At 39.0% G+C, this 11,168-nt stretch overlaps 1 protein-coding gene across 1 annotated transcript; it reads left to right on the forward strand.

Moving 5' to 3' along the window:
* Positions 1-401: 401 nt before the first annotated feature.
* On the forward strand, positions 402-10,252 carry LOC108671847 (putative ammonium transporter 1). Its single transcript, XM_047881252.1, has 10 exons — positions 402-556; positions 3,219-3,308; positions 3,634-3,858; positions 5,006-5,217; positions 5,958-6,185; positions 6,527-6,638; positions 7,415-7,546; positions 7,723-7,839; positions 8,700-8,835; positions 9,576-10,252. Exons 1-10 carry the CDS (start codon positions 418-420, stop codon positions 9,688-9,690), a joined length of 1,506 nt encoding a protein of 501 aa, XP_047737208.1. The 5' UTR covers positions 402-417; the 3' UTR covers positions 9,691-10,252.
* Positions 10,253-11,168: the final 916 nt, after the last annotated feature.

The raw sequence follows: 11,168 nt of genomic DNA on the forward strand, positions 1-11,168 counted from the left end.
GTGAGATGAAATTCGTTTACAATTTTTGTATTTGCAAACTATCATCGTTGAGCAAGTGTTTCACAGATTGTGAAAAACATGTGACGTCATCGGATACACCATCAAAAGATTTTTTGCCGATGGATGAGCTTTCAAATATTAGAAAAAGTTAATTTTGCAAGAAAGGACTGGAATTGACTAGCTCGGATTTACTATTATTGTTCTTGTTCGATTCGATTGCCGACTGAGATTTTAGTGACAATTTGTATAGATTTTCTAATTCATCATAACCTACACATAATTAAATGGTGAAATATACTCGTGATGCATGTGAGTAATAGTCACTCGTGTTTATTCATTGTTGCATATCACGTTTCTTATGCTCAATAATTTAATTACTAAGCGAACATGAGTGACGACAAGATACAAGAGCGGACGATGGCGGCGCCGAAGCTGCTGCCGCTGTTCGGAGAGACGCAAGCGTTCAAGAACATCTCCAAGATTGACGATGAGATCGCCGTGCTTAAAGAAAACCTCGACGTGTTTTTCCTTGTGACAATTTCCTTCATCGTCTTCTGTGAGTATGTTAATGAATCTATAAGCTATTTTGTGAATGTATTTAACTATATTTCATAGACAATTTAATAAAATACATTCAGACAATTAACTATATTTCATAGATAATCATTTGTTTGTAAAATTTTTAAGGAAAATAGATGAAAATCTTTTCCTTCCTCGTTTTTTTCGTGAGTACTGCCATGGCTGGACTCGTTGAAGTTGTATTATGGTTTGCCTACAGGAAAAATACCCACGCTGTGGCCATAATACTTCTTGTCCATCGTTTTTCTACAATGTTCAATAGCTTTCTATATTAAGATACAAATTACGATTATAACAAGTAAACATTTAGCAATAACGGTTAAATATATAAGCCGCACAAAAGAATATTCATTGAGGCTCGTGAGTGGACAGTGATTTGCAATTCTTAAAAAGAAATAAATTCTATTTTGCTCGTAGATCCTAATTTTTCCTAACTTGATAGCGACTCTTCTCAAGTAAAGTATTTGAGCATTATATTGATGAATTATTATTCATTGAACAGTGCATTAAGGCAGACACACAAGCTTGTCGACCAAAGGCCCTGCATGTGGCTTCCGCAACAAGATCTCCACAAAACTTGTCTACTGTACCGACGATCTCTGGTCACCGTGGCCAGCTATTAATTGTATGAGCCATACAATTACTGTATCGAGTGCCCTTGAATATTTATTATCATGATTGCCATAGAGATATTTGTAAATTATTGAGCTAAACAGACAGTAATCATAATCAGTCAAGCGTTGAAAAGCAAAATAATACGGATATGCCATGAGAATTCGTTGAAGATTATAGATCATATATGAAGAATCTGTCATTATAGGCAACCACTACAAGAAAACATGTTACAGATCTATTATAATGTTTAGAAATGAAATAATGCTCCGTCCACCGTTGGATATTGCACCTCGTTGCATATGATAATACGAAGGAATATTCAAAACTTCAATGCAGGACTCAGCAATGCCAGGGAGTGATGCGTCAGGTCATAGTTCACTCAAAGAAATGAGGAAACTTTGTCCTAATAGCGATGCACTATTTGCCCTTGTATGGGACATCCGCACCGAGTTTACCCCGGCATAATTATAGGTGAATCAGCGCTATATGCATAAACTGTGTCACTATTTAGAAAAGATGACCCATTAATTTTTTTCTCAGTACGTGGGCCTTCAGTTTCAAGATTCAGTGTGGGCTTCAGTTGATGAATTCTAACTTGCTAAACGGACTACGGAATGCCATGTGATGTTAATCTGATATTAGTTATCAATTCGGATCAAATAAATTATTACTTATCGCTTTCGCATGATAGCGAATTGAAATACGCGTCCTACGCAGAAATATGACTGACTAAGATTATAAATGATAATAAGCTGTAATAAATGTAATATTTATATTATATTTAACATATAATATATACCTATATTAATAATAATAATATTATTGTTATTATTATTAATAAAGAGCCCCCTAATAATAATAAGCTGTATATTTTCTAACTTGTTACATGCAAGGCTAAATAGGAGAAAGTTTTAATTCATATACAGTTCATTCAGAAATTCACGACCCACTCTGATGTAAAAGTTTTCTTGAGTTGTTTCCATTTGTTTGTATCTATCCATTCCATTCTATTAAGGTCTCATTTAGTTCCTTGACGGTTTTTCACTATGATATCGTACAACTAATTTTGCCAAGACGATTTTAAGTGGCGCAATCATTCATAAATTTGGAAAATTGCACATCAAATTTTAAAAAATTCATTGCATCCTAATCATTTCTACACTTCATAGGACTCATAACAAAACGTCAATAAGATTAAGTCTCATTTGAATTACAAAATGACCTCTAAAATTTTTACTGAAGATGTGCATAATAAATATCATTTACATTCAATGTTCAAAAACTGAGTACTATTGGTACTCAACATAAAATTCCAGTAACCAGTGCAGCCATAGGCCACTGATAGAGTGACATCTGTCCGTGAAGATCGAGTAGAGGAAATGGTGAATCTCAACAGAGATGAATTGTTCTCTTGCTGCTAAAGCTACCTCTTACAACTGAATATTTCTTCATTAACTTCCACTATGATGTTTAAATGATAATTTCGATGACTCAACCTACGATAATTACCCTGATTTACTGTATCTGGAAACATTAACGCTATCCAAATAAATATCCACGAACAAGAAGCTGGTCTACTGCAACAGAATTTAAAATATATTGTAATATCTTGATTTGAAAAGATTGTAAATTAACGCATTAATCTAAAAACAGCTTGTCAGATTTCCACAACAGTTACGTAATAATAATCCAACATTCTTCCTACCGAACCACTTATAAATTTTTGACGAGACCAGCTAACCATATAACCAGGAACCAGAATTATTTTCAGTTTGAAAATCTTTGATTGATCACGTATTGTCAGTTAATAAATCAATTAAAATAGAAATTAAATCTAAATAATTAACACATTCGTTCTGTATACAAACTGCTTTTCACTCTTAACTTCTTTGGTTCTCTGTGAAATTTGAGGTGAAGTTGGTAAAGGGGCAAGACTAACTATAAATTTTTGCTGTACCTGTAGCAACTTTAAATATCAAAACTTTATGAGGTACTAGATTTCTAGTTATAACTTCTTATATCAGTTTTACATGCTGGTTTCTCCTTTTTGGAAGTGGGTGCAGTGCGCTCGAAGAATGCCACCAACGTCCTTTTCAAAAACCTCTTTGATATCTGTGAGTTATTCTATTGATACATCAGTCATAAATATAGAATTATAGATCAACAAAATCTAGCCATGAACAAATACACCGCAAAGAATTTTACATTAACTTGATGCAGAAGGTGTTATGATGAAAACATTGAGAGTATTCATAAAGTCCACTTTAACAATAGTAAACTTATTTTAAATAATAATTTTTTGGCCTCACATTTCAATTTTAAATCTGATGGAAATTGCGTTTCAATAACCTTCGAACTAATCATACCAGAAACGTTATATGGCACTTGGCAAGTTCTTTATTTTCATAATTACATACCGTAGTATTTGATTAATTTCAGTTTTAGGCGGCATTGCGTTCTGGCTGTTCGGATACGCCATCGCGTTCGGTAAAGGCAGCTTGATTGGCACAACGTTCTGGGCGTCGTATGATGTGAAGGATCTCCAGATGGCCCACTGGCTCTTCCAGTTCGTCTTCGCCGCAACCGCTGCCACCATAGTCTCCGGGGCTGTGGCTGAGAGATGTGCCTTTGCAGCCTACTTCATTTACTCCACCCTGATCACGGGTGAGAGATGTGCCTTTGCAGCCTAGTGAGCCTACTTCATTTACCGTTCATTTATATAGCTTTTCATTGAATCCTGGCGAGTGGTGAAGCCAGTGTGCCTTCTTCTCGTTTGACGTTCTGCTAATCATCTTCTAAAAACAAATGGTTTGGTATCATAATGAAAGCGGTAAATATTTTCTTCGAAAATGGCTTATGAATATTTGATCTTTTTCCCTAAATAAGGTAAGCACCAATTTCACGAATCAACCATTATTACAACGAATTCATTCCCTCACATAGATCAAAAAATGTCACACATTCACTTAAGACGTTATTTGCACTAAATTATGGGGAAATGGACCAAAGTCAAGGAATGATACAACTTTATTGAACGAAAACTCAGACGCGAGTAAGGCTTCTGACCCAGACTCCTTCCAGGCATCTTTCACCTTTAGCGCCACTGCACGCCTGCAAATAGTTCACAAAGGTTTTATTTATACAATTTCAAAGTGATTTTAAATTAGAATTACAATTCCAACTGATTAAAATGATTTATGACGTACAAGATTTTCATTTTAGAGGAACTTTCTCAGCGATCGCAAACTAGGTTCCTTACTGAATGACAACACGAACACTCCTGGACGCGCACCGTGATCTCGCCGTGAGGCCATCAGCACTATTTTAAGATTGTGGGCCTCCCTGCAGATCTCAGCACCTCCCAAAGCCAACCGCCAAGACAGGTTGATCATCCACGTCACCACCGGCACGTGTTGCTCGTCGTTGAGGTAGCGATCGTCTCCGGACTCCGTGACTGTAGGGATTACTCAGGAGATAAGGCGAAAGTGTACGCATCAGGTGAAATGGGCCCAGTGTACAAAGTAGTCGAGTTACGGTGAAGACTAACTGAAGATGCAAAAAGGAAGATGAGACCAAAATGGACAAGTCTGCACCGGATGGGATCTGAAGTTCTACTGATAACTGACTGTTGATTCATTGTCGCTACTCGCTAGCTAGCCGTGCGGTTTGGCTGACTATAGTTCGTGACTACACGTACATATTGGAGTCACGGTACAGGAGTGATTTGGAATTCTAACTTATTACATCAGGTGCAATTTCTCATTCTAACATCCTTAAATTATACCACAATTTTGTACACTCTTCATGGCAGGTCTTGTGTACCCCGTGGTGGCCCACTGGGCCTGGAGTGATGACGGATGGTTGGGGCGGCACGGCTACCACGACTTCGCGGGCAGCGGCGTCGTGCATCTCACGGGGGGAGTCGCGGCCCTGGCGGGCGCCGTGTTTCTGGGACCGAGAATTGGGCGCTTCGACGGAGAGAGAGGGGAGCCTCCAGAACCCATCACCGGCCACTCGGTTCCTGTAAGGCGGTTTAAAGGAAATACTCTTTAACTATTAATGTCTCAAAGTTTAATTTGAAGTCAAATTTGAATCAATGAATGGCTCATGCTGTTCTTATCTTAATTAGAATCGTGTTTATAGATATGACAATCGATAAAATAGTAAATAAAAGATCGATAAGAAACAAAGTTGCTGGTGTCCTGTATGCTGGCCAAGCTCTTAAAAGTAACTCTTAACTAGATTTTGGCCCTCAGGAAAACCATTTAATTGGAGTATATTTTATTTCATGAATTTTCTTCGAATAATTCTTCAATTTGTATGAACTGACACTGTTCATTATGCTATCCACATTAAGCAGTGTATGCATACAGCAGAAAGATTTACTGAACCTTCCCAATAACGAGTGATGGACGCTGCTTTGAATATTGGACCCGAGAGAAATATTCTTTCGACCTTTCCCTACGAATTTGACGTTTCGTAATCTAGTTTTATCGAATGGAATGGAAAACATGGAGCATAATAAATCGACCATTATAACATATCGTTTTAAAAGGACTCAAGATGATCTTGAAATGAATAACAACAAGCTGGGTTTCGAAAATATCTTCAATGAACACTCCAAATAACTTTAATGAACAATCCAAATAACTTCAGTGAATAATCTTCTCATAACTCTACAGTCTACATGAACCAATCATCAATGATATAGCCTAATTAATAGTAAGAAAGCATCAGCCACAATCGCGAATCTTGCCTGCCAGCTCGCGGGGCTTGGTGGCTTCATTTTACTCTTCGGCTTCTTGGCGTTCAACGGCGGCTCTCAGGGATCCATCAGCCGTCCCGGCGACGCCGCGGCCGTGGCGAGGGCGGTAGTGAACACGATCCTCAGCGGCTGCTCTGCGGGGCTCTCCGTGCTGGTCACCTACAGGCTGAGTGGCAATAACAACTGGTCCTTCCTGATGGCCCTCAACGGCTCCCTAGTTGGCATGGTAAGGGGTTGGAAAGAGAATTACAGATCAACACCAACAGATATCTTGCTGTTATTGTAAAGGCTAACAATATTATATCAGCATAGCAACTTTAGTCAGAGTGACTTGCTTCCACGATGTTAGCTCCTGAGTAAAAACGCAATGCACCTGAAATAATCTCCTTTGACTCGACCAAAGAGTAACTACACCAATATTTGGGCTGCGACCAAGAACGCACTGCACCTTAAATAATCTCACTTGAATCAACCGAAGAGTAATTTAACTATTGCAGTGGATTGTGGAAGCATTAAACTTGCATCATTCATCATTATGGATTCTGTCTCATCTTCCTCCGTCTCCAGGTCTCCATTTGCTCGGGTTGCAACGTTCTGCGGCCCTGGGGTGCATGCATTGCTGGCCTCGTGGGTGGTGTCATCTACGTCATGTTGCACTACTTGATGATCAGGATCAGGGGTTCGTACATCATGTTGCACTACTTGATGATCAAGATCAGGGGTTCGTACGTCATGTTGCACTACTTGATGATCAAGATCAGGGGTTCGTACGTCATGTTGCACTACTTGATGATCAGGATCTTGGGTTCGTACGTCATGTTGCACTACTTGATGATCAGGATCAGGGGTTCGTACGTCATGTTGCACTACTTGATGATCAAGATCAGGGGCTCGTATGTCATGTTGCACTACTTGATGATCAAGATCAGGGGTTCGTACGTCATGTTGCACTATTGATGATCAGGATCAGGGGTTCGTACGTCATGTTACACTACTTGATGATCAAGATCAGGGGTTCGTAGGTCATGTTGCACTACTTGATGATCAAGATCAGGGGTTCGTGCGTCACGTTGCACTACTTGATGATCAGGATCAGGGGTTCGTACGTCATGTTGCATTACTTGATGATCAAGATCATGGGTTCGTACGTCATGTTGCACTACTTGATGAATGATGATCAGGATCAGGGGTTCGTACGTCATGTTGCAATCAAATTAATTTATTAAGTTCATGTTTCGTAACGACTCCATCGCAATGAGCAAAACTTTATTTTTCCTATAATATAACTGGATGACAGTGTGATTCCATAAATAAAGGGTACGGTTTGCAAATTCGTAAGAAATCTATTTTTATCTTCGAACACATCGCATAAATGGATTAAATTGAGATTGTCGTATTGAACAATAGTTAAAATTTTGAATTATCGCTGACATTTTAAATTTTGTGTGGCTGCAGTGGACGATCCTCTGGACGCAGTGGCAGTGCATATGGGTGGCGGCATGTGGGGCCTGATGGCCACACCACTGCTCATGGAAAACGGCATCCTCTACGGGAATTTAGAGGGATTCCAGATACTCGCCTGGAACGATTGGTGAAGGACCGCATGTTTTAGAGGTGATCAAATGCTGTCTCTCTATATGTAGATTAACATAAACCAACATGGCTGCCGTCAATGTGCATGAACCAAAATGATGTTTGATATCAAACCCTTAAAGAAATTACTAAAAGGTAAATTTATTAAATTATATTATTATTCCACGTAGGAATGGATATCCTGAAACACGGAGAACCTGCCTATCCAGCCGACGCATGGATCGAGGAGCAGTACTACTCGACGTTCTATAAGAAGGCGGGTCGGCCTTCGTCACGTCATAACAGCGGTGAGTTCTTGGAACAAATATATTTATTTTCTTCAAATTGCGTTATATATTTAAAAAACACTAAATCTTGCAGTGACTTTGGCTTAGTGAACGAGTTGATGTTATTACCAAAGAAAGCTGTTGGCGTTCGATAAATTGTGCGTAGACAATCTTTGCACAGCCGGGTTGAGACACGACTGATTAACAAAATAACGAGTTATATCTGTCATTGTTGTTACAGTTGTTGGAGGCTCGCATTTTTCTACATTAATATTCGTTGGCAATATTATACATTCACAATATTCTACATCAACTTTAAGAACAGGATTCAATTATCATATCGGTGAATTATTTACTCGCACTCGATTCACTTTCTTTTGTAGCATAATGATAGCGGTGATATTGGCCACAGCTACACTGATAATTATTCCCAATTTTATTTAAGTTATGTGAGGGCAACTTATTCTATGCAGCTCTGCCGTTCGTAATGACCGGCCCGCGTCAGAATGGCGCAAGGGTCTTCAGCGTGCGGCAGGTATCATCAAAAATCTAAAAAAATAGTGCAGTTCCGCGCTAATATTAGATCCCATCACATAGATCATCCGTTATTATAATTTTTGCACTGCACCATCCTGGAAAGTGGAAATCAAGTAGACTCAGAAAATTAATGGGTAATAATGTCCAAAACGTGACACTATTTCTGCACGTAGCGCTGATATAAGCCCTTTTGACGGGCCAAACTCGGCCAGTATGATCCACACAAGGGCAAAAAGTGCGTTGCGGTTTGAATAAAGTTTCGCTAATTTTCCTAAGTACTATTTACGCTGCAAATTTCTTCTCCATTTCGCAATTATGCCATCACTTCCCCTGAACTCCTCCAGCTCTGCCATTCCAAATGAACGCCCCGCACTCAAGCGACGCTGTCAACGGAGTCACGTTAGACCACGACATCAGCCAGAGCTGCTCACCTCAGCACCTTAGACGTAGCTCTTCCTACGGGTCCTTGCGCGACTCAAGGTCCCATGCTGATAAGAATTTTGTACAGTAGAGTTTATGGTACAGTATAGTTTTTGAACAGTATAGTACAGTCAACTTGTCATGCTAGTGGTCCATACGCGACTCAAGGTCCCATGCTGGTTGGAATTTTGTACAGTTTAGTTTTACGTATTAGTGGTCAACTTGTCATGCTGCTGGTCCTTGCGTGGCTCAAGGTCCCATGCTGATAAGAATTTTGTACAGTTTAGTTTAAATTGTCTTAAGAGTCAACTTGTCATGCTACTGGTCCTTGCGCGACTCAAGGTCTCAGGTTGCTTGGAATTTTGTACAGTTTAGTTTAAATTCTTTTTATAGTCATGTTACTGGTCCATGTGCACCTGAGGGACGCAAATCCGGGGTCTTGCTCAGTTGAAGATCAATTTTTATGATTAATCTGTTACTAGTGTTTGTAAAACTGCAGGTTCCTTGAAGCCTGAGCTATGAGCAGTTTAGCTTCTGTTATTATGCCAAAATCCTGTAATTCCCTTCTGGATATCCTTATTTTTCAAATTTTCTAAACCACTTGCTTCATGTTTTCGGAGTTGTTTTACAATTTCTCAATACAATATACTTACAAATAAACTCATATTGGCATTTCAAGTGAGCAAAACCCTTTGAAACAAAGGACGTTCCGAACTATTAATTTCTTTCATTCATCCAACAATGCGAACACTGTCCTCCGATGCGCGACTGTCCCCTAATGCGTGTTTCAATCATTGCAGGTTGGACAGCGGCCTTCCCAAATGGAACGCCTTGGAGATGCAGCGTATTGAGCCTTGCTACAGGAGTAAGCGGAATACAAGCCAGCCTTATGCAAATCAAGCGTTTGTTCCGTGATTTTACACTACATTTATATTACTACTACTAGATATTTTGTCTGTGATTGGTGGTTTTAGCTTGAAAAGCGCTGTCAGTGATGGGCTGACATACTTACGAACTCGTTACTATTTTTGATATTGCGGGCGTACGACCTATAAAGCCAGATTACCGAGTATTCTGCGTTCGTTGTTTTATAAGCGTGATTGTTTCGCAGGACAAATTTTCCAGCTTTTGGAAAATTGGTTTCGAAATCTTTACCAGAAGACAAGCGATGTGTCGCACCATTATAGACGAGTATCGCTATGATGTTGTGTGACTGGCAGGAATTTTTATTTTTGTCATACCTGAGGCTAATAATGATGTTGATTTGGCATGTTTGACTGTCGGTTCAATATTTTATCAAATACGTTGGGAGTTTGCGCACGAGAAAATATTTTTTTGTTGTCTTTCTAATTCATGCAATTATGTATCAGATCTATCATAAATTAAATTAAAATATCATAAATTAACATTCGATTGAGATCCATCCAGCTTCTTTCTGATTATTCTTCGATTCCTGACGATTTTCAATTTCCTCATTATTTTGGAACATGGAATTTGATATATTCCAACGGATTAGAGTTTGTCAGAAAGGTTTTCATCTCTTAATTTAGTGCTAGCTCCTAATTAAATGCTCAACTTGTGTCATTTAAAACATCTATATATCACGAAACACACTCGTTTTTGTGAAAATCAAAAGTTCTTCCTCTCTGCCTTCTTAACGTAGAAGATTAGAGAATTCTTCGCAATTAGATTAGTAGCTTGCGAACTGAAACACGATATCGATAATAATAAATTTATTAACTCTAAGTTTTTCTTCAACAGCAATCACTGATTCATTTACGCTCATCCGCAACTGTAAAACCTTTGTGGCAGTTATCATACAAAATTACTCTCCGGCCCTTCCTTAAAGATGCCAAACTTGTTCCTTCGATAGCCCTTCAAATGAAGCACTCGAATTCCTCGTAGGGTCTCACGTAACTGCAGTCCAATTGAGGCTCTTAATTGGACCGCAGAAGCTTAACTTATGCGATCGAAATTTTGTCACATTGAGTATGTGGTTCTTACGTTACGGTGAGATCTTGTCACATGAAACCTGTGGTTTTATAAAATGAAAATATTTTATCACATGAAGCATGTAATTTTTAAGATGGGGGTATCTTTTCACATGAAACATGTAGTTTTTAAAGGGCGGCGATGTCTTGTCATAACATAGTGATGTCGGCGCTGAAGTGTAGGCCTGATGTGGCCTGTCGCCGATTCTTTTCCTTTTCGTGCCTTGTTCATAGATCTAAACTCGTGTCATTTGACCGGATCTTTTCATGACTTGCGATAGTTTGAAGTAGCTACTAGACTTCCACCGGGTTCGATAAGGAGCTAGGCATTTCAAATCTGAACATATATTTTTCCATAGCTTTATCTAGTCTGTTCTTGAACGCGTTCATACTTGGAGCGCC

The sequence above is a fragment of the Hyalella azteca genome, unplaced genomic scaffold (genome assembly GCF_000764305.2).
Source record: "Hyalella azteca isolate HAZT.00-mixed unplaced genomic scaffold, Hazt_2.0.2 contig977, whole genome shotgun sequence".
NCBI lineage: Eukaryota > Metazoa > Arthropoda > Malacostraca > Amphipoda > Hyalellidae > Hyalella > Hyalella azteca.

Coding starts and splice junctions, on each gene's coding strand:
- LOC108671847 (XM_047881252.1), top strand. CDS start 418: ATGGCGGCGCCGAAGCTGCTGCCGCTGTTCGGAGAGACGCAAGCGTTC. Junction 557..3,218: donor AATTTCCTTCATCGTCTTCT/GTGAGTATGTTA, acceptor TTCTTATATCAG/TTTTACATGCTGGTTTCTCC. Junction 3,859..5,005: donor TTACTCCACCCTGATCACGG/GTGAGAGATGTG, acceptor TCTTCATGGCAG/GTCTTGTGTACCCCGTGGTG.